General features: G+C 39.7%; 2 protein-coding genes across 8 annotated transcripts in view; both read right to left on the bottom strand.

The window, feature by feature from the left end:
• Window positions 1–359: 359 nt before the first annotated feature.
• Window positions 360–4314, bottom strand: LOC147170428 (TLC domain-containing protein 3A-like). The gene is made up of 5 exons (XM_086080625.1): window positions 4096–4314; window positions 3519–3602; window positions 2419–2638; window positions 2245–2340; window positions 360–808 (listed from the first exon to the last, which is right to left on the bottom strand). The coding sequence occupies exons 1-5, from the start codon at window positions 4215–4217 to the stop codon at window positions 545–547; spliced, it is 786 nt and encodes a 261-aa protein (XP_085936751.1). The 5' UTR covers window positions 4218–4314; the 3' UTR covers window positions 360–544.
• A 2570-nt stretch (window positions 4315–6884) lies between these two features.
• usp2a (ubiquitin specific peptidase 2a) overlaps window positions 6885–23813 on the bottom strand; it is a 43728-nt gene continuing 26799 nt past the window's right edge. For 6 of the 7 annotated variants that reach the window (XM_086081097.1, XM_086081095.1, XM_086081100.1 and 3 more), the window contains 11 exons: window positions 15480–15530; window positions 14497–14620; window positions 14267–14378; window positions 14052–14162; window positions 12303–12367; window positions 12123–12226; window positions 11711–11791; window positions 11542–11620; window positions 9670–9774; window positions 9414–9534; window positions 6885–8140 (listed from right to left, as the gene is read on the bottom strand). In XM_086081097.1, coding sequence (XP_085937223.1) covers window positions 8056–8140; window positions 9414–9534; window positions 9670–9774; window positions 11542–11620; window positions 11711–11791; window positions 12123–12226; window positions 12303–12367; window positions 14052–14162; window positions 14267–14378; window positions 14497–14620; window positions 15480–15530 — 1038 coding nt within the window. In that variant the 3' untranslated portion in view covers window positions 6885–8055. The remainder of the gene's footprint in view (window positions 8141–9413; window positions 9535–9669; window positions 9775–11541; window positions 11621–11710; window positions 11792–12122; window positions 12227–12302; window positions 12368–14051; window positions 14163–14266; window positions 14379–14496; window positions 14621–15479; window positions 15531–23813) is intronic. The other variant, XM_086081099.1, reaches the window with a different exon arrangement.

The following is a 23813-nucleotide window of genomic DNA, read 5'->3' as shown; positions in this document are numbered from 1 at the left end:
GGGGCCCTGAAATCTGACTTGGCACATATTTGACAATATGGAAATGTGTAGGCCATTCTGATTTACAGAAATTGTTACCCATGATTCATCCCACAACACTTGAGTAGTAAATAAATTAGACAACACACAAGCTAGCCCAAAAGGGCCTAACTGTAGTTGCAATTGCGGACACTAAATGGAAGGAGTTGGTTTAGTATGTCATTGTGCTGCCACCATGTGACGAAAAGCGATACTGCAGCTTGAAGTAGCATTATTTATTTACTGTTTGTTTTGTTTATAATAGCTTATAAAGCAGCTACTGGCGGATTTATCCAACTTCCCATAAAAATATTTAAAAAAAAATCCTCACAGAATCAAAACAACCATAAATACAATTCTTTATTCATTTTTTCATAAAAGTAAACTGCTTATAAAGATGTAAAGTAATGTAATGTTTAGTTCATGCCTGAGTTGTAAACAGTGTTTTTTTTGTTTTTTAAAGAATAGCTCTACTTACTTGTGCGTCTTAAACAACAATATGTTTACAAGTGTGGTCTCTTTTTTGTTAATTTACTTTCCTTTGTTTATCGTACAGTCGCTTAGCTTTGTTCAGCAGGAGGTAAAACCAGTAGACCTGGGGTGCGAAGATAGTCAGGTTGCCTGCGTTGCAGTGCCAAGGCAGATGGAAGGGTACTTGGTGCAGTGGAATGTTAACTTGCTGCCCGTACATCCAGTACATGAAAGGGAAGATCATGATCCGACACATGAAGAACGTCAAGAGGACTAACATGCCATTGATTCTGTGCAGCCTGGTGTTGTCAAGGCCCAGCTGGATCCCAGACAGGAGAGGGACAGTAAGACAGATGCAAACAAAAATCAGTAATCTGACATAATGTCGTCAGCACAGAAAGAAACATTTGGAAGGGCCTGGTGTCACAAGATGGAATGAATATATTAAAAGGACGAGATTTTAAAAAATTATCACATCATCCATCTTTTGTTAAAAACGTATCATATTAAATACAAGAGATTCTCAGCCCTCTATTTCATTAGTATAATATTATTCCCCCCATTAAAATTGGGACGTATATGATCTGACACATGCATTGCACGGATAATCCATTAGAGGGCAGTATCACCCAGATGATTGGCCTTTCCAGCGACCTTGCAAGATCGCCCCAATTGAGAAAGGAGAGACACCTATACGTATTAATAGTGGGAAATGTTCTTTCTGATTTTTGGAAATACTAATGCGTTTAATATATCTGTTAATTATTATATTTTTGACAGTTATAAATGTACGAATTTAAAGCATTGTGACTGGATGTATCAAATATGACACAAATCAAATCATAGGTGGAAGATTGATTTTCAAAAAATAAAATGTTTGTTTGTTCACAAGGATCAACTTATACTCTATTTACAAAGAATCTGAATTTTCTCATATATTTAATGGCTCAGGTTTTATAGGGTCAAGCATCATCCAATCTAGGGCTGTGCAATTAATCCAAATTCAATTGCAATTTCAGTTATCACACTCCACAATAACAAAATCAGCATAAGCGTAAAAAATATATATATTAATACAAATTTTTGAGTTGTTTAAATTTATACATTTGCACCTTTTTACAATTTTAAAATAATTAATTTAATAAATTTTGTTTCATCTAAAAGGAACTTGCATAATTGTAGTGTTTCAAAGATTTTTATTTGTCTTAATATTTTTTTATTAGTTTTTTCTTATTTTGTACCAAAAAATAAATGATCGTCCTATTGCAGTGCACATGCTGCACTCTAACTTCAGGTTTTTGCTTACATAAATAAATAAATACATATTATCATAACTCTATATTATTATTATTAAAAATTCTGTTTGGTCCAAAGGGAACTTACATTATTTATAGTGATTCTATTTGTTTTTAAATTGGTGTTAATTTTTTAAAATGTGTTAACATTTTCTTCTTTTGTACCAATAAAATAAATTATTGTCATACTGCAGAGTGCACAAGCTGGCCTCTAACATAAATAAATAAATAAATGAATGAATAAACAAATAAATAAATACATACATTCTGTTTGGTCCAAAAGGAACTTACAAGTTTCTCTTTATTTTTAATTGGTCTTAATACTGTAATTTGAAATGCTAAATAATCGTGATTATTATTTTTCCCATAATCGAGCAGCCCTAATCCAAACTGTTTGTTTTCATGAACAACTTTGCTCTTATTGGTGAACGAAGCTCAAAGTCGATGGTGTGCTGTGTACCTGTATGAGAATCTTTCCAAAACACAGAAAAGGTGTACTGAATTCTGTGATGAAAAAGCACCCGAGGAAGAAATCACCTAGTCCTCTTCTGAAAAACTGAACGACATACAGTTTATACGAAGCGACGTGAGTGTTGAAAACAGACAAGACAACACAGTAGCGGTCAATTCTTACCAAAACGATTGGTATGAAAAACAGAACCAGTGTCAAGTGATGGAGGACAAGCAACCAGTCTTTGGCGAGGAACGCCATCATTGTTTGCTGAGAGTGGCGGTTGTACAGAATGCTCTGACTTCGGAGCCTCTTAATGTGGTAGTGGCTCAGGTACATGGCAAACAGGTCAGTGGTCATATAGGACGAGCCAAACAAGACAAACTCATTGACCAGCCAGTGACTGTGTAGGGTGAGAAGAATTTGTTAGCAGGAGAATACAACTCACAGAGTAAATTCATTCTTTTGTGGGGGTCTTTTGTTTTGTCAGAAAAGTATTGACGATATTGCTTTTTTCCCCCAGAGAAAATATGTTCACATTCATTTATAGACCCTTACATGACTCAAAGTTCGAGTGCAGTGGAACCTCCTAGAGTCACCCTATCCATTCTGTGATGATGGTTGTTCTAATGATGAGAAAATATTTCCTGTAGGGCAGGTCAGAGAGGTTCAGGGTTTGAATCTCAGTTCAGTCCTTCCTGTGTGTTCACATTCCCACCTATGGGCAATTTAGTCTTCAATTGACTTAATATGCATTTTTGTGGAATGTTGGAAGAAGTCAGTGAAAAGCCAGTTTATATTATGGGAAAATGTATATTACAGTTTATATTTTGGGAAAATATTAAACAAGATAAATACATTAAGCATTACAGAAGTCGCAAAGGCCTTTTTTTAAATACAACCGCAGTTTTTTTGTGTTTTTGTTTTTTAGCCAGGGAAGCAGGTTGAACCAGAAGGCTACTTGTTTAACTTGAATACAAAGGAAAGGTTGTACTGCCGTTTTGTACAGGATTTAGTTGAATTTGCCATTAAATAAACTAGAATGTAATTTCAATTTATAAACTAGAATGCATTTTCCTTTTAACAATGCATATTTTTATATTTATAACTAATTTATTCCCCTCTCTCTCTCCCTCTCTCTATATATGCCCCCCCCCCCCAAAAAAAAAATCTTGCAATCCACTTGTGCTGCTCAAAAGCCAACTATAGTTATAATATTTTTATTCAACATAAAAAGTTTGGTTGACTGTGGAGGTTCCACTGCTCCACGCATCTCTTATTACCTGTCAGTCATGACGTTCTTGCAAGATGACACCACTGTGATTCCAATTGCAGTAGAAATGCTAGCGTGGATGGCAGAAACAAGCCTAAAAAGCACAAATGCATACTTTACCAACTTATTAAGTTTAGCCGCTACAAGCAGGGGTCCTCTGCCCTCGACATACGACAAGTCGACTTTATGAACGGCGCATAATGAAATAGTTCGCGCTGTGCGTTTTCACGCGGTACAGATAGACATGCTACTGGACGCCGCATTTAAAAATGTATGGCCTTGAAGTTTTTTTCATACCAATATTTACCATAAGACTTAATTAATTACCGTGTTATTAGCATAAGTATTGTGATAGACTGCGGCGCGTACAATTTGTGTCACGTCGCCATCAGGTCTGTTGTAAAACGAGGACTCCTGTACAATAGGAAGTATTATTTTACAAACTACGCACGTTTAACCTATATTATATAACCAATCACTCTCATAATAAGATAAACGATTTAACCGTTTCGTGTTGTTTTACATTGAAGCGTCAGGAAGAGGCTTCTGGCAGCACCTGCTTGAATGAGCTTTCAACAAATACCAACCTTTCGCTGACAGTCACTATGTCCGCGTCGTCCCAGTGTCTGAACATGAACTTGAGGAATTTCCCCAGCCCGTAGAAGAGGCCAGGAAACACCACGGCGCCACTTGCCAAGGCGGTTAACATGATGTTATGCGCCCTTCCCGTCGTTCTACAGCTTTCAGCTCAGGGAAGCTGGACCAGAGTAATAAATATGCTAAACCCGCCTTGAACAGGTGAAACCCGTTGTTGTTATACGTCAGCATGTCCGCCATATTGGATATGGCATTCTGTCCGTAACTAGTCAGAACTTCAGAACGCGACATAGCGACATACAAAGTCCTCAAACACATACAGTATGTGAACACATACATACATACGCACGCACGCACGCACGCACGCACGCACTCACAAACACACACACGCACACACACTGTGTGTAAAAATGAGCATTTTAGCTCAATAGATTCCAAGTCATTTGACTCGTGGACTCAAAATCTGTGTGGGATAGTTTCACCTCGTTTTTCAATTTCACATTTCTCAATATTTTTTACGAAATTCTGTTAAAATTACCATTTTGGCTGCAGGTCATGTGACCTGTGGACTCAAAATTAGTGTGGGATAGTAGTGTTGGGCCTTCGGCATGAGATACGTCTCTTGTTTTACAATTTCACATTTCTCAATATTTTAGACACATTTTTATAAATAAAAAATAGCATTTTAGCTCAATAGCTAGGGCCAGGGAAGCAAGGAGGATCCAGCCTGTGGCTGGCTGGAACGCTCATTCGAGTGGATGGCATGGCAGCAGCATGTGCCCTCACGATTTTTTTAATTTTTTTACAATAATTCAAAATTCATCCTATAGTACATATTAAATTGTAAATATAGTTCAGCGTTGTTGTAAAACACTATTATATATATATACTGTGTTTTAATTACTTAGGCAATGGCTGGAGGGCGCCTCTGCCTCGTTTGCATAAACAGGAAATCAAATGGGCAAGTACAACGGAGTTGCTCCGTGATGTTTCTTCTTCGGTAGTTGCTTCAGGTCTTTCCGGTGCACTGCTATTGATATAGCGCCTCCATAGTGGTGCAATGCTGCAACTGCAGTTAAAACACGCTGTTGCCGAGCTCAATCACGTGATATCAGTCGCTCTAACTGGGGGCGGCGTAAAAATTTGCTGGAGGTGGCCGCCTCCGAGTTTTGAATGCAGGAAAAACCCTGACTCCTACCGTCTCAGGTTTCATATTCTTCTTTCGAGAAAAAAAACATTTATTGCGGAAGTGACTGTCAAATTCAGCAACCCGCATTTGTGTGTGCAACAGCTCTATTACGGTGGCAAAATGAATGAAAATCGTCACTGATTGTCCCCAAAAGTTATGAGTTCTATCATGTGTAGACGTGCTAATAATAGTTAGAAAATCTTAGAACGAAACGTGCAATATTTTTGATAATATTTAAGATGGAAGCGCTGCCACACGTTTTCAAATATTATCCAAAATATTGTGAGTATTGTTCTAATATCACATGTCTACACATTTCATAAATCCTTTTGGTGACAGTCTTGTTTTTTTACATAAAGTGACAACGGAAGCGTAAATAACAAAAAATTAATAATACTGCGAGGTTGGTTCTAATATTTTCAGACTATCATTAGCACATGTACCCATAAATAATTTTGGTGACAATCAGTCACGCTTTTCATTTATATACCACCGAAACGGACCTGTTGCGCACATAAACACGGGTTGGCTGTGTTTATGAATGGGACCTCGGAAATAATTTTGCCAACATGTTTTATGGCAAATTACAATGTCTTGTCTTGTCTAGTCTAGTCTTGGGATAACAAACTTTGAATTTTAATGTTTTTGTTGTTGTTTTTTAAATCAGGGATAATAGCCTAAATTGTAGATTTTAGAAGGCTTTTATTTCAACATGACATACACCACCAGATTTGCATGAAAGTACTTTAGTTGGATACCTGGGGTGGTGTAGTGTTCCTTAGAACTGGTCAGGTCTTGGGATAACAAACTTTGAATTTTAATTATTATTTTTAATTCAAGTGTAATTGTAGTTTGATGTAGATTACAAGTTACATTGTCAACTTAATTTCAGAAGGTTTCTGCGTGTAACCATGAGACAATTTACATTCTCTCTTGGATGCCTGAAAACCAAGAGATTATTTTATGACATTATTTAAAATCAACATCCAGGCGATGGCCAACGCAGCATGTTACCATACTAATGCACAGTATTGTTGTGTGTTCCGGTGGTGCCATTTCTGTTTAGCACTCTTATGTCCGACTGTTCGTAAACGCAACCCATGTCTCGGGAGGGAGGGAAGTTATACACACTCACACTCATCGACAGGAGAGACACAAGGGCGGAAGCGCAAGCAACGGGACACGGACCACATGTCGCAGCAACCGGAAACAGCGCAACGGGAAACCGCGCTGTTGTGTGAAACACGGAAGTCCCGTCTCCTCCATGGCATGGCACACAAAGCCGCCAAGGCAATAGTTCAATTAAAGAAAGAAAGAAAATAAGAAAAAACAAAGAAACAGAAAATAAGAAAGAAACAGAAACAAAAAAAATAAAAATAAAAACAAAGAAAGAAAGAAAAAATAAAGCTTTTTGAGATCGAGAATCCATGTGGGTGGAGTCTAGGGCTGCGGCAGTTACCGTTATAAGCACTATGTGTATCAATTGTCGGAAAATAAAGTGGGCCTTGCAGTGTGTGCCAAGTGGGCGTGAAGTTTCTCATCTGAGTAAAATATGAAGATTGCTACAAGATAAATAAAATGCTAAAAACAGTAGTTTTATGGAATTTTATTCATATATATCTATATACCATATTAACTCATTTTCACTGTCACTGTTAAAAAGTGTCATTACAATATCCTTAAGCATAAATATTTTTTTCTTCCTTTCTTGAAACCTGGTAACTAAACCAAATGCAAACAGTTATGGGTCAGCTTCAGCACCATTGAATTGTACATTCTCTATATTGCATCAGGATATAAAAATATACAGATCTTTTTTTTTTCTTCAAATCTTCTTTAGACATTCTTTCCTTGTTGTTCAATGGCATGAAACAGGAGAGGAAGACCTCATATAGACTGATGAGGACTTTACTTTGATCATATTAATAAATCCATATCAGATGCCAGCCCATTCACTCATTCACAACACTTAGCAAACATTGGTAGCAACCATGTGAGAAAAATTCAGCTCAAATCGACATAAAACACTCACAGTGCCACCTGCCTCACAGCTGTTTTTCAAGCAAAAAAAGTGAAGATGATTCTGACAAAAATGAAGGAGTGTTTTGGTGCAGTGGAGGTGGCCGGTGGGATGCTAGCATCTTGTAATCATGACCATTCTGGTTACAGTCACAAAGTGAGGACGGTTTAGCTCAAGTCCAAAATGGCGGTAATGATAATGTGCTAAAATGATTTTCCAACCTCAAATAACATAAAAACGACAAAACAAATATTCTCAAAAACAGAAAGGAGTCAAAAAACCTGCAAGTCATCTGAACCATTTGAGGCAACCAAGAAAAAGTGAAGGCGCAGTCAGGAGTTGAGCTGGTGGTGCATAGAGAGAGACGCGGGAGATGGAGGTGCTTGGGTTCCTCGGGTCAATATTGCCCTGTGTCCGTCTAACACACGCACACACACACACACACACACACACACACACACACACACACACACACACACCCACACACACACACACACACACACAATCACACATTCTAGACACACACACACTTCTACCCTGGATGCAATCGGCGAGTACAGACAAGGAGGGCGGAAGCAGGGCTGGTGATCACGTTCTTGCGTGTCCCTTCTCCCAGCGTCTCTGCTGAGACGAGGAGCCTCCATCCTGGTGGAGGTGAGCCTTCGTGCGCGCGTAGTCGCTCGTTTTTCATCCGACCGTCTGTCGAGAGTGCTGCTGCGGCCTGCCGTCGTCTGCCAGGCTTCACATGCGCGAGGAGGAAGCTAGCTCGTAGAACAAGACGTAGCTGTCACTGCTGCGCACTTGGCTGGAGGACATTGGCGTTACTCTGGAGAGGGAAGTGACACATGTTTATCATGGTGTGCACACACACATGGATTATTGTCAATCAATATCTAACCATGATCTATATATTGACACTAATAAGTCTGCCAACTACACATAAACATCTGGCCATCTCATTTATTAAGTAATTATGCTGCATTCGAGGAAGGTCGAAAGTCGGATTTTTATCCCAGTTCAGACCTGAAAATGTTCAAGGTGAAAGTAAACAACCAAAATGGCAGATAGTGATAAATTGTTTTTTATTTTGGTCTTCAAAACTTGCCTTCTCGCAATTTTGCTTCATTTATGTATTTATCTTATTTCATAAACATTCCATACAGTACAGTAGTTCACCGTATAATTTCATGCACAGAGACAGCTGCATCCTGTCATGAATGAAGAAAGCTATCTAGTTTTATCCTCAAGTAAATTGTGTTTTACAATTCACGGTCTGTGTTTCCATAGTGGTCGCCATTGTAGAGTGACATCACATTGAAGTCGGTCGGTGAAGTCGGGGTACTTTTTTCCCCACGACTTCGCAAGTGGGATTTCCGAGTTCAAGAGGGCGTTCCCGTACACACTTCCTGGTTTGAAGTCGGAAAAGTCTGATTTCCCACTTTCCTTGGATGCAACATTAGTCCAAAGAAGAACTTATGTCACGCATATTAAACCATTATAAATCATTTTGTTAATACTAAGATTCATAAAGTGTAAAATAATAGCAATAATAGTAAAAATGTGACGTGAATGACAAACAGTATAATAAAATTACTCCCTGTAGTATTGCATTATTACAGGAAAAGTTTTGTTACAGCAGCATTATAGTTGATCATCATTATGCGGACACAAGATGGCAGTAAATGGCTGTGACATATGAAAGTGTTAAGTGGTAAGCCTAATATTCATAATATAATCAATAATCAGCAGTTTGTGGCCCATGTATAAGTCATGAAAATTGGATGAAGTGCAAAAAAAAGAAGCAAAACAATAATAATGGCTTGTTCCTTGCGCCATACTGTACCTCCATCATTGATGTCTCTACTAATTTTTGCTGGGTGAATAAAACTGCTTAACATACAACTCTGAATATTCTTCAGTAATGCGTCAAATATAGTCCTTGATGAATTCGCTACCGTCACTTAATAGAAAACAGACTTGGGTAAAAACCATCTCAACATATCCAAGGAGCTTCTTAACTAAAGGATGCAAATGACGCAGTCTTCTAGCCACCACATGACTTTCATGAAAGTCTCCCTTTGGTCACAGTTAAAACATACCTGGAGTCATTGAAGGTGTACCACTCCCCAGATGTTGGGTTGCGACAGTAGGCTATGTAGTGACCTCCCATTGTGGTGCCTGAGTGGTTGGACACTGCATACAGGTTGTACACTGCATTTACTAAAGAACAGAAAACAAAAGCAAAAAGCTTCAGATTTTACATGTCAACATAAAAAAAAAGCAATATTATTCATAAATCTTTAGAGGATGTAGACATGCCCGTGTGGTATGTGGGGTATTTCTATGCAAACTTACTGCTGTTTTCAGAAGCAAACTCTCGCAAGTCAAGATCCTTCATGGGGAAGTTGACAAAAGTTGACAGTTTGCTGGTTCTTCTTGCTTCTGAGAATCTTTTGAGGTCTGCATGGCAAGGAGTCAAGGAGCATGTCTTCTCTTGCTACACTTGTTTACAACCAGCAATGCAAAAATATGATCGAACCATCAATTGTTAGCTAGTGGTGTCACTGGTGATAGTCATTTGACTTGAACATTTGATTGCAGTCGCATACATGAAATCGGAAACCAACTGTGGACACAGGAAGTGAAAAGCTATGACTTGGCTTTCGATTGACATCAGCACATTTTGCATCCTCTCCTGATACCCGAACCAAAGCCCACAAACCTTCCAGTGCACATCCAGGGATGGGCATCTGGCCGCCAACACTCTGAGGGGCCCATTGGTTAATTCAAGTAAATACTTGTAGTTCAAATCCCGCATATTCACCTATTCGTGGATTTTTTATTTTTTAAAGCGGAAGCCATCCTCCATTTTTGTGTGCAAAATGCATATTTGAGGTTTATCCATGTTTTAAAATATTTTTTGGGGTTTACAAAAAAATTGCCCCCAACCAATGCTCATCAATGGGTGTCAATTACACGCAGATTTTTGCTATTCAAGGGGCCGGCCCTATCCTCTGCGAATGTTGTGAGCTGTAATATCATTTTTCACCACTAGATAGAGTACATCATTAAGTTGCACTTGCACCAGGTCAAATATTGTCCTACACCACAACTTGAGTATGCCGAATAATTTTTATGCAGATTTAGAATAACATCCAGGACAAACATAGTACCTGAATAATATTAAAGGGGAAGTCAACCCCCAATGTATTTTTTTGGGACAGTAATATGTTCTATGCAGCCCTACTAGTCTAAATACGGTATTTGGGTTAATATTGCTTTAATGGAATATTAAGTTAAGCAGCAAAATCCAGCATAAAAAAAAAACTATTTCAGAGGGTGGCCATTTTGCCACTTGAAAAGGTGAAAATGACATCACAGTTGCTTAGGTATAATGTAATAGCCAATCACAGCTCAGCTTCAGAAAACAGGTGAGCTGAGATTGGTCGTTGCCTGAGCCCTGAGCAACACTGGCATCTTCAGTCGACAGCTGATTGGTTGTTACCAATGAGCCCTGCGCAAATGTGATGTCATCTTCAGTTGACAGATGAGATGGATAAAAACGGCTGGATTTTGCTGCAGAACTCATATTCCACAAATGTAATATTAATCAGAATGTCCTGTTTAGACTAGTGACGTCACATATAACATATTATTGTCAATATTTTTTTAAGATTGACTTCCACTTTAAAACTTTGAGTGATTTGATTTTTCTGAAAAAAGCGCCTTGAATGAAATGGGTTGAATTTATTATCAGCGCCCGTCACAACAAGCACAGAGCAACAAAATTCACTTAAGAGTTACAACCTACCCAGGCTTGGTCTAAATTAAGATGCTGTGATGGACATTAGTCCAATAAAAAAGCAGACACTGATTAGGAAGTGTGTGGTCCCTATGTGGGCTCCCAAGTATCGCTGATGAAAAATAGTGGCCCCCTCCATCATTTAAGTTGCCCGTCCCCGGTTTAATCAATGGGGAGTTGTTGCTGGAAGTCGGAAAATAAACAGTGTGATTGGAATGTTACGTCCGAGCTAAAACCTTAAAGCTTAAGCCACCGAGGGCCTGCTTCAGGGGCTATTGGATTAGTCGGATGCACTTAGTGCTTAATGTTTGACAAGTCTGCTGGAGTAACATTCCAAATCAATTATGTTTGTACATAATTAATAATAATAATCATCTTCAAGTTTTATGGTCTAATCCAAAAAGTGTTAATAGCAGAAAAGATACGCAGAACTAAGATCTTGGGAAACTTCTGTACTGTGAATTTCTTGGTGCATCTTCGTCTAGCTTTGCACTTGTAGCACGTCTGTGGACAAAAACCAAACAATGTTACTAAGTATCAGCATTAAAGGCACGTTCGCCAACGTGTAAGATGCTGTTGTGCAATGAAACGTACTGGCTTCTCATCTCCATCCAGGACATCTTCCTTGGTGAAGAGCCGCATGCAGTCCATGAGGCTCACTTCCCCGTAGCCCTTCTGAGTGCAAACGTAGACGCGTTTACATTAAGACGCACGCACGCACGCACGCACGCACGCACACACACAAATACACAAACAGATTCAGAGAGGAAAACAAGAGTTTGCGTTAAGATGTGCTTTCAGATCTCATGTATTACTTTCAAATTCAAACAGTCATCCAATTTACTTTATCCTGTAGGCTATATTGTAGGAGCTTTGGTTTCAAGCAGTAAAGTTGATCAGTTGAGTGTGTAATGACAAGTATGTGTGAAAGTGGTAGTAAGGTGGGACACAATAAGGACAAAAGAACATCCTTGCACTCATTGTGTGGCATATTGAGTGTCCAAACCTTGGCAATAGGCAGGGACAGATCCCAGAAAGGGTCAAAGACAGTGGAGCAGAAACCACAGTGGCTGCAGGTCAGAGAGCTCTTGAGCTGCCCAACAAACAAGTCTGAAAAACAAAAGAGTTCACACCTCAGCCTCATCTGCATTGCTGGTTAAAGGATATCGTGCTTAGTTCAACTCACCGACAATTTTACTGTCTTCCCTCTCCAGGTATTTACTCCACATCTTCTTCCCTTTCTCCTCGTCCCTGATAATGGACAATGTCAGACACTTTTAATGTCCATACTGTTTTGACTAATCAGCGAACCCTACAATTGAGAACCATTGCATGCTTAAATGTGCATTACAACCTTTGACGATGCAAACACACACTATACAGAATGAAGCGTGGAGAAACTTAATAATTGTTTTGATGACAGCAGAGGGAAGTTGCACAGATTAACACTGACCCTCAGATGAGCAGATAGATAACGTATAATAATATCCAAAAGAATTGGGGCATTTATCTGATCTGAGTGTTAACGCAGGCCGAGAAACAGACAACCTTAAATTACTACTCCATGACACACTTTGCCTTGTTTTACAAATACACACAAAAACTAACAAATGTTTACATTTCCCCTATTTATTTTTAATACAGCTAATTTTAAAATTGATTGGTTAGGGTTTTATAGTTTCTGTTTAAATGTAGAATAAATTAAGACACATCCTCATACTGTGCCTTTTTAAATGCTAATATGAATATTTCTAGAGGGTAAACAATTTAAAAGATCCGCAAAGAAACAAAAAAAATTGACAATGAATGATTGCCACATATTGTATATTAGATATTTTTATTGTTGGACACAAATTAATTAATTTGCAAGTGTGTAGGAAGCAGAAAGTGATTTAAAATCGGGGAGCTGTTATTCCACAAGATACTAAAGGTTTCAGCTGTTCAATGATTTTGTGATTGCCAGATACATGAATCAACAGAGTTTTAGAGGTGGGCACTTCCGTCGTTACATTGACAAATGTCCACCTTTCAGCGAGTGCGTGTGCATTTTTGGCGAGTGCCTTATGACGTGAAGCCTCGAATAAATACACAGATTGAGAAGGACCGTCTGTGCTGACCCAGATCGACGGACGTCTGTGCTCAAGTCCGTGTATTTATTCGAGGCATTGTGTCATAAAGCACTCGCCAAAAGTTGGGCATCCGTCAATGACGGACCAACACAATAGGGGTAGACCGATAATCCAATCTACGTTCCTGCCCTCACCTATGGTCACGAGCTGTGGGTCGTGACCGAAAGAACAAGATTCCAGATACAACCGGCTGAAATTAGTTTCCTCCTCAGGGTATCCGGGCTCTCCCTTAGAGATAGGGTGAGAAGCTCGCCCATCCGGGAGGGACTCAATGTCGAGCCGCTACCAGTTGAGGTGGCTCGGGCATTTGGTTCGGATGCCTCCTGGACGCCTCCCTGGAGGTTCCGGGCATGTCCCACCGGCGGGAGGCCCCAGGGACGACCCAGGACACGCTCGAGCGACTATGTCTCTCGACTGGCCTGGGAACGCCTTGGGATCCCGTCGGAGGAGCTGGCTGAAGTGGCTAGGGAAAGGGAAGTCTGGGCTTCCCTGCTAAAGCTGCTGCCCCCGCGACCCGACTCCGGATAAGCGGTAGATGATGGCTGGATGGATCAAGTAAAACTAATTCTTTGCAATAATATGTTCTATGTTCCACTAGTCTAATACTGTATTTTTCTGCTTAATTCTTATTCCACAAAATCAATATTAATCAGGATAGCATGTTTAGAATAGTGGGGTCACACAGAACATATTAATGCAAAGAAATGTTTTGATTGGCTACTACTTAATAAGACTGGTCCTGCCATACAAAAACTTCTATTTGAGAGGCATCGTGCCTTCTGTGCTGGTTGTCTCACAATACTTACGGCAGATGATCAAAATCTTCGACTGTGCCTCTCGGCCTGACTGTGACTCTGTTGACCTCGTTGTGCAGGCCGTCCAGGAGGAAGCGCAGGAACTCTTGAGCATCCTGTTGGCTGGAGAAGACACAAAATAATTCAGCGCTATGACCTCTACTCACTTACTGCTTGTAAGACAAACTAGCCAGACAATATTTTTTATAAAAAAAAAAAAGGCTTACTTGTATCCCACAAATCTGGGAGCGTATCTCTGTATCTGAGTTTTGAATTCAGACGGACTGACAGCTTCACTGCTGGTCGACGACCACATGGTTTGCATCAGCTTGGCAAACTCTGCCAACAGACATAATATTGAAATGCACTTCACAATCTCATAGAGATTCAAATCAAAGCCAGAGGTTAAGAGTCTGAACAAGTTCATGTTTGCGATTGTGTTCAGAGAGTCTTTCACCTTCCATGAGGGCTGTGTTGGTGCGGCTGTTGTTGTTAAGGTCTCTGCGGTGCAAGTTGTGCAGGCAATAGTCTCGCAGGCTGTGTGTGTTGCTGAGACACTGCAGGATACTATTCATGAAACACTACAAATAAACCAAAACAAACAGTTGGATTTCCTTCAAAGTTGAACAATCACATGTTGAGTTGATAATAACTTCTGGTGCAACAACCGGGAAATTTGACCTCCATCAACAATGGTTTCATCAGTGCCTGTGATCAATAGTTTTCACAAAATCTTGTTAATTCTTGATTTGGATTTACACGGACGAATGATAAATGGTCATAGTTGCAAGACCCCCCCCCCCCCCCCCGGCAAAATAACAAGTAAAATTGTAAATGATAATTTATACACGGTGTCTGTATTTGTTTGAAACAAAATTAGGAATGTTGGGCCCACAAAATTAGGAATGTTGGGCCCTAGAAGACTTAATCTAAGCTTTACTTTGTATCAATCACGTTTCACACTTGGCTCCATAAAAACTGGAGATTGATAAATTTTGTGATGGACGTCACAAAATAAATATCTCCATCTGAAATGTACTCCTGCAGACAAAAGTCTTCTCGGGAAAATGAAGTAGTTGTCGCCAGCATACAATGCTGCTGTGGTCACATGCACAAAGGCAATGTGCACTTTGGCAGGCTCAAACTGGTCAAAGCGAAAGAGAATGAGTGCTGCTCGGTCCAGAGTTCAGAGTTCCCCGATGAGTGCCCCGATGAGCTAACCTCACACAAAGAGCAACACACAAATCCCATTTATTTTAGGAACCCTAGCGAAGCCTGTTGCTTAGCACACTCTTCAAGACCCCCCACTCTGGTGGAGGCAGATGTCAACAAACTGATAACATTTAACACACTAACTGCAATAAGTGCAAGCCTGTACAACTTCTCCCTTTCCCAGACACTATGTCAAATTATTTGTAGTGAAGTGGGAGCTGTACTCACTGTGTTCCCCAGGTTTTTCAGTCCCACCAATCCCTGGGCACTTTTTGAGTTCTGAAAGACAAACGCACAGTATTCAATCAAACCTTGAAGGTAAATAATGCACTTTGTCAAGTGTACAATTTGCATTTTGGAACAATAATAATGTACTGTACTGAAATAATATACACGAGGTGAAAATAAAAATTAGAATGATGATCCAGACATATACATTTGCTTTTAATAATAAGTACTTGTACACAATATTGTATAAAATGTATCATTTAGTTTCATGTTTGAACTGTTTCGACATATAAAAATAGAACCAGGAGTAAAATGAGTCTATTTAATGTGTTATAGTCACATGTTTCTTATTTGACTAATGATGTGGTCTCAATATGTGCCTTGTGATTGGCCACCATTCATCCAGATGTAATCTGCCTTTCGCTTAAAGTCTGCAGCGCTAGGCTCCATCGCTCCGTGGTACAGAAAATGGATGGCTGGGTGTTGTCTTGGTCTAGCAATGACAGTCAGGTGGCCAACATGACTGGAGGTCCTTTTTGTCCCTCTCGGATTGCAGAGCTTTATTCATCAACAGACGATAACAGATCACAATATCTTGAGGAAGATAGTCCCAACTCATGCACATTTTTCGCAGTCAAATCAGGATTTAGGCTTTTTATTTATTTATTTATAAATTGACACAACAGCTGTTGTGTTATATTACCACATTTTCACATTCTTGACCGAATGCAAAATTGTAGAAAACTTGTCACATAATGCTGCTAAATTCCATTACATAAGTTGCAGTGGTTATATAATTGAATGGCTAGAAGAACTAACACATAGTCAGGGGGTTGATAAGGAATGTGCCCTGTTTGAAGATGCAGAGCTAGAATTTAATGAAGCTCCATATCATTATTCACCACTTGATACCTTTAAAATCATATTTTCAGGACAGACCTCAAACAATCATGCCTGTCTCTGACTTACAGAAGTTCATCTGGTGTACTGTAAATCGTGAATTCAAACAGCATTACTGTAAAATACTTAATCTACAATAAACTGAAATGTAGGGACTGGTTTATGGTCAAAACACACACATTTTGAAGTAAAAACAACGCTCTTAAAGACACTCAAATCAGCTAAGCATCATATTTTGAGCACTGATGTCCACGGTGTAGAAAAAAGGCTGACGGATGGTGTTAATGTTTTCACTAATATTGTTTGCCCACGCCTGATGGTAGTACATGAAGCATTTCCATCAAACATTTGTCTGACAAGCCTCAATAAAAACTCCATCCTCTCTGGACACCTCAAATTGTATTTCATAAGATACAGTGCCACATCCACATGTGCACGCACATGCACCCACACACACATGCAGGACGCTGCACTGTGTTGAGTGATGCCGTGGTCGGATTGTGCCTCCTCGTCTACATGCTATTGGCTGATCCTAAGCCTGGCTGACGTCACAGCTCGGAAAACATCATCCCAGCTCTGTCTCTGTAGCAACGCTATTCTTATCTTTCTTTCTTTCTTTTTTTTTTTTTATACGATGCAGTGCTAGAGGACATTACAGTGAGAGGGCTGAGAGTGTGTGACTCAGTGTATGTGATTTACAAGCCTTCAAACTAAAAAAATTTTGAGTTTTATTGGCATGAGACCAGGACAACTAAGCCAATATTTTCATCTTGTGGTAACAACTGTAGTGGTAGTAGTGGTTATTTTAAGCAATATAATTAATTCATTAAACTCACACATTAAAGACATCATTGAAGATTTTCATATCTCAGTAATGTACAGTCTGAAATATTGTAGTTGTTATATAAATTGTCCCTAGTTCACTTTCAAGGTGAAAAATCTCAGCAGTTTCCACTAAGTTGATTTAAGCCGCTTGTCAATTCCTGTGATATGATGTGACACAAAACAAAATGCAATTACACTTCTCAATATCCATTTCCTAAGCACCGCGTGAAAAAGGATTGGGACATGAATGGGAATGGCTGGCTCATGCTCTGATCCCTGCCGGTAGCATGACCATAATGACAGCTAATTCCGTTATGCAAATGCTGCGGTGATTCTCAGACGTAAGCAGTTTAAAGCGGCAATGGTGTGTGTGTGTGTGTGTGGGGGGGGGGGGGGGGTGCGTGTGCGTGTGTGTGCTTGCGCGTGTGTGTGCGTGCGTGTGTGTAGTGGATTAAACTCATGTATACACTTTGGCTGCGGCAGGCAGCAGTGTTATCAGCAGCACTGCAAAAAATGTTTTTGATTTTTGCCTACATCGCCATTCAATTTATACATTCATCAGGAGCATTTGACAATGTCAAGTACAATACATGTTGTATACTCTACTTATCCTGTGTAAAAGAAATGGTGCATGGTCAAAAAGATAAGTGATAAAGAGTCACAAGAGGGATCATATGGCCTCACATTCCAGTAGTTCCACATGAGCAGGCAGATGTATACATACTGTCCACTAAAGAGGTGACCCACGGGGAAACTTAGTATAAATGCTTCATTCATAAATGCCAGAAAGCACCCTGGGCTACTGCTGAACTACTTCACAAACCCAGATCCTCCTTTAGCCTAAAAGCATTGGCAACATTAATTGGAAAGGGCATTTCAGGAATCCGGTTGAACTCCTTCCTAAAGCCGGAAACAAGGGACGTAGGAAATGTCCTTTTGGCAGGTACCCGACAGTGTGGTTATAATGAGTATAATCTGTCCAATCTATGTGCTCACTTAATTCAAAGATGGAGATCTGATGGTGGGTTATTTTGGAGTGGAGGAAATGGATCAGTGCAAGGTCACCTCACATGCTGCTTTTTTACACTCAACCTTTTTAATCAATGAATCACTTTTCTGCTTGACTATAAATTCACCCACCAATATGAAAAATGTAACTGGCTGGCGCAGAAGACATTCTGTGTTTACATCAACGATAATCTAAGGAATCCCACAAAACAAATTCCGGATTCTGTATTTGGCAACCCAAGCCATGGAGCCTCACACGGCCACATACGTCATCATGCATGATGGTAGCTTCCTCACTCGGGAAATCTGTATACAAATCGCAGAGGTGGGGGTCTTGAGTCACAAGAATTGGACTCGAGTAGACTTAAGTCGCTGATTTGATGACTTACGACTTGCTTGGCCAAAACATATGAAAGACTCAACCTCACTTTGACTTAAACTCCATGGGCCCGATTTTCGTACCTAGCGCAAGTCTAGTGCAAAGTGCAGTCGAACTGTGTGCATGGGTGAAGTTTTCTTTCTTTTGGTATTTTACTAGACAAGCGCAGTTAGAACAGGGCTTTGCACCGTCATGAGAGAGAATGCAGCCAACTCTCGGCCAATTGAAGCGTCTCCCATCATTAACCCATTTAAACACAGTGCACAGAGATGCGTGCGAACTACATGGCGAAGTGCATTTACAGTAAAACCAACTGCAAGATGAACAATCTCCCCTTGCGTATGATGTAGTAGATGGAGACCAGCTAGTAAACCAGCCACAACCACCCAGAGTTGTGGTCAGGTGGGTGCTATTCAAAATATTTTTAAGATAATATGTAAATGCCAGGCAAGTACCATACACCTGCATATTTAATATTCTACTTTTTTAACAATCATTGGTTGTGATTCGAGTTTTAGAAGTAATGTGGCCCCAGTCCCATTGATTACAGTAATGTATATACACGTAAAATAGAACGTTTTTATATGTTTTGGGGAGCAAATGCTTGTATAAAATATGTTATATTTTAAATATTGCCATGGTTCCAAAAACGAATCAATACGTTTTTTATGCTAGAGCATTGATGCAGCCTCTGACCCGAAGAGGTCGCTTAAAGCAATGGTAGTTATTACAAAAAACGGCCAGCAGAAGGCAGCAGAGTATAAGAGATCAACAAGGGCCATGTTGCAAAGAGCTATTTTCCCCAGTGTTTTCAACAGGTTTGTGAATAATGATGAAACTTAGCTATATTCTAATGCTAATTGCTACAAAACGGAAACAGCTAGAAATATACTTTTTTTCCTGATGAAAGAAGAGACTCTAATCTTTCTTTTGGTAGGTTCTATGTTTTTATAGCAATCGAACACAATATTCTGTGGGTCTTGCAAAATCAGGGAAAATCCAGTAAAACAGCCGGGGTTTGCTTCAGTGAAAATGGCTGGGAGTGAATGAGTTAAGATCATTATTGCATTTTAGTGACACAGATGCAAGCCTATTCAAGCTGACTGAGCGAGAGAAGGGGTACACCCTGGACTCCTCGCCAGCCAAGCCCAGGATAATTACCGGTAAATCCATGTGCAAAAACTAAATAATTTCACAACATTGTTGAAAACCTCTTTCAAATACTATAACAAATGCTTAAATTAAATACTGTACACTAATTAAGTTAAAACAGATGTACCCTTGTATATAACTATTGTTGCCTTATTGGCCAAACTGTCCAATCCAACAAATGAAGTCACTGACAGGTGACACGTTGCCACCTCTGCTTTATTTGTGCGTATCTTGGCCTGTAAACTAAAGTACAGGCAAAGAAGCAGCAGAACGCCTCGGTCCACCTGGCAGTGCCCAGTCTGCCGACCACCAAGAGCAGATTGGCTGGCAAACCAGCATGAGACGAAGCAACAGAACAGTCTGTTCTGACCTGCCTCTCACTTTGGCAGGGCATCGTCAACAATTTCTCTCTTTCCCTCTGAGGCTGCTTATGTTGCTACTGTTAAGTCTCCACTCCCACGACATACAAGTAACACTTGGTCACTTAATGTGTGTGTGTGTGGGGGGGGGGGGGGGTGTGAGAGAGAGTGTGTGCGCAAATTCTAGCCAGCAAGTGAGTGCTAGCAAGAACACTTTCTAGCAAGTGTTTTTGAGGGATGAAATCAGTCATCATATGCCAGTGTTCAGTCCTCAAGACTTGTAGCTCAGTTCACCGTCTCACACATTTAACACTATTTGATTAGTAAAGAGTCAAATGCAGTAATTAAAAGAGGACCTTGAATAATAGTTTATTTCACTGTGAATCAGTCCTAAAAAATAAAAATAAAAACTACATGTAGAGAACTACCGACTACAGTAAAGCATCATGGGGAAAATCAACATTCATTTCACATAACATAATATTTCTAGTGTTTCATTTCCAGCGGTTTTGCTATTATGAAGCAAAATTATTTATTCAACTTAGTACAATCGTTTTGTGTAGTGCAGGGGTCAGCAACCTTTACTGTCAAAAGAGCCATTTTAGGCCAAATAAATAACAGAAAACTGTCTTGACCCGCAAGACATTTCAACATTGTGATGAACGGAACAGTGTTAGTGTTAGTTTAATGTATAGCTAATTAGAGCTGCACCAGAACACAGAAATATGCTGCGTCCAATTTATTTTCTTCCACCTTTTCTTCCACATTTTTTACTTTTTTCCCTGCCTATTTTGCTATCAATTTTCTGACATGTTTGGCAATTTTGTCAACATTTCAGGGTAATTTTCGGGATTTCTTCTTTTGTTTTTAGATATTTTATAGTTACTTTTTGAACGTTTTCTGACTTTTTTTTAAAATTGTTTATAAAAAAATAAAAACAAAATATTTGACATTTTTGACAATTTTATGGACAGTTTATCATCTACCTTATGTCTCTTTTTTCTGTCAACTTTTCTGTCATTAATTTATGTAAAGAATATTTTATCTGAAAAATAAAAAATATGTTAATTTTTTTTTTTTTTTTTTAAGATCCACAGGGAGCCACTGAAGAGGGAATAAAGAGCCATATGTGGCTCCAGAGCCACAGGTTGTAGATCCTTGGAGTAGTGCATGTTGTTAAATAAGGTTAGGTACATCAATTATGTCGGGTCGTGTCGTGTCGTGTCGTGTCGTGTCGTGTCGTATCGTATCGTGTCGTATCGTATCGTATCGTGTCGCCCCCCACCCCCCCCCCCCCCGCAAGACATTTCAACATTGTGATGAACGGAACAGTGTTAGTGTTAGTTTAATGTATAGCTAATTAGAGCTGCACCAGAACACAGAAATATGCTGCGTCCAATTTATTTTCTTCCACATTTTTTACTTTTTTCCCTGCCTATTTTGCTATCAATTTTCTGACATGTTTGGCAATTTTGTCAACATTTCAGGGTAATTTTCGGGATTTCTTCTTTTGTTTTTAGATATTTTATAGTTACTTTTTGAACGTTTTCTGACTTTTTTAAAATTGTTTATAAAAAAATAAAAACAAAATATTTGACATTTTTGACAATTTTATGGACAGTTTATCATCTACCTTATGTCTCTTTTTCTGTCAACTTTTCTGTCATTAATTTATGTAAAGAATATTTTATCTGAAAAATAAAAAATATGTTATTATTATTATTATTATTTTTTTTAAGATCCACAGGGAGCCACTGAAGAGGGAATAAAGAGCCATATGTGGCTCCAGAGCCACAGGTTGTAGATCCTTGGAGTAGTGCATGTTGTTAAATAAGGTTAGGTACATCAATTATGTCGTGTCGTGTCGTGTCGTGTCGTATCGTGTCGTGTCGTGTCGTATCGTATCGTGTCGTATCGTATCGTGTCGTGTCGTGTCGTGTCGTGTCGTGCCCCCCCCCCCCCCATCTTGTAAATATCACAATACCAATGAATGTGGGTTGGGATTATTATTATTATTATTAATTATATCATCAGTAAGGTAATACAGGGGTAAGATGCCAAATTATCAGTCTGTATTAAACACAGTGCTGTGGAGATACAGTAAATGATGAGATGAGGATGTGAAGGGAAAACCATGTCTCCTAACTCTCCACACCAAAACTGTTCACACAGCAGGTAAGAAGCTACTTTAGCCCTTTAACCCTTTGATCTCTCTGCATGCAATGTCATTCTCCCACCCCTGCCTTCAAAGTGAAGATCCTTGGTGAATGTCTATCCCTTGTGGGTCACCACAGTGCAGAACAGTGCAGTTGTTTCCAGTGTTAGTGTCCCGTGGGGCTTGCTGCACATGTTCAGAGACAACCATACACATACACTGGACGCACACCCTCATGTAGTTGCATGCACATGTCTCTGATAGACAACACACACACGCCAGAGGGAGGACAGAGCACGTTCCCCTGCCACGCTGGTTGTGGACAAGGGGAGGGAGGAGCGGAGGACATGAAGGCGTTTGACGGGGGGGGGGGGGGGGGGGGGAGCAGGTGGACAGTGACAACAAAACATCAAGCGTGCCAAGCAAGCTGCAATCACTGGCTAGCCCCAGAGTCCATGGCCACGCTAATATGATTTAATGTTACATAACAGAAGCTGGCACATGGCATTCTCAACACAACGCTGCGGCTTGGGAATAGCATTATTATTTTTTTTAAACCATTTGACAACACAGTTGTCTCACATTTGTTTATCAAGAAAAGCAAAATAATTTTCAAATTGATCTTTAGCATGTTAGGACTGTTTTGCTAACTACATGTATAAAGCGAAGCAGAAATTTCATTCATTAAAATTAGTCATGACTTTTTAGTATAACGTTAAACTTTAAAATGGGTAAATTTGACCATAACATAGTGTGGTGGTTAATTAGGCTATTTAAACCTTAACTGACACATTGATATGTTAGCAATGAAATCCCTGTACTACTAACACTGTAATCCACGTTAAAATGTAATGCAATGCATAAGGGTTAATTACAACGTAGGTGTTTGTACCTTTCCATACATATATGCTCGCACAATCTTAACAGCAAGGGCACAAAAACAGTACTTGGCTGCCCCCTAACAAACCATTGGTGCCCTCTGTGACATTTGAGTGTTATCATCAAGTAAACATAACAAGACGTGTCCCTCCCCCATCTCACGTGAGTACAATTCTTGGAGAACCCTTCACCAGTCCTTTCATTGATCATGAATATTTTACTTTAAACACTAGTATGAACAACGGAGTACATTATATATTTGGCACATGTGCATTATGCCAATATAACAATATCCCAAAGCATGAAGGAATGCCCTGTTTTGCTGGGGTTTCTCTGTCTTTATGAAGAGCAAGCAGTACAGTAGTAAGAGCAGTTGTAGTGTAGCCTATGTTGAGGATTAAGCCTGGTTATATAACGAGTGACCTGCTAGTGCGGGCCTTGCTAGCTCCTGACACACTGGCGTACAGCGGCTTAAGAGAGCGGCTTACCTCTGCAAATGACTCTCATACTTAACGTTAACCTGACACAATTTTCCAGAAAATACATAACACACCAGCAGTCTTTACAACGTGACTTTTGTGAATGACCAACGTCGTTACGCATACATTTACTGACCCCCGCAGTTGTCAGACGCAACACAACATATATGAGTGGAACTGCGTGACTGCTTGTTAACG

This window comes from Leptonotus elevatus, chromosome 7, assembly GCF_054856555.1.
Source record: "Leptonotus elevatus isolate MCC_2025b chromosome 7, RoL_Lele_1.0, whole genome shotgun sequence".
Taxonomy (NCBI): Eukaryota; Metazoa; Chordata; class Actinopteri; order Syngnathiformes; family Syngnathidae; genus Leptonotus; species Leptonotus elevatus.
Note: the sequence above shows the minus strand (reverse complement) of the source record. Positions and strands in the feature narration are given on the sequence as shown.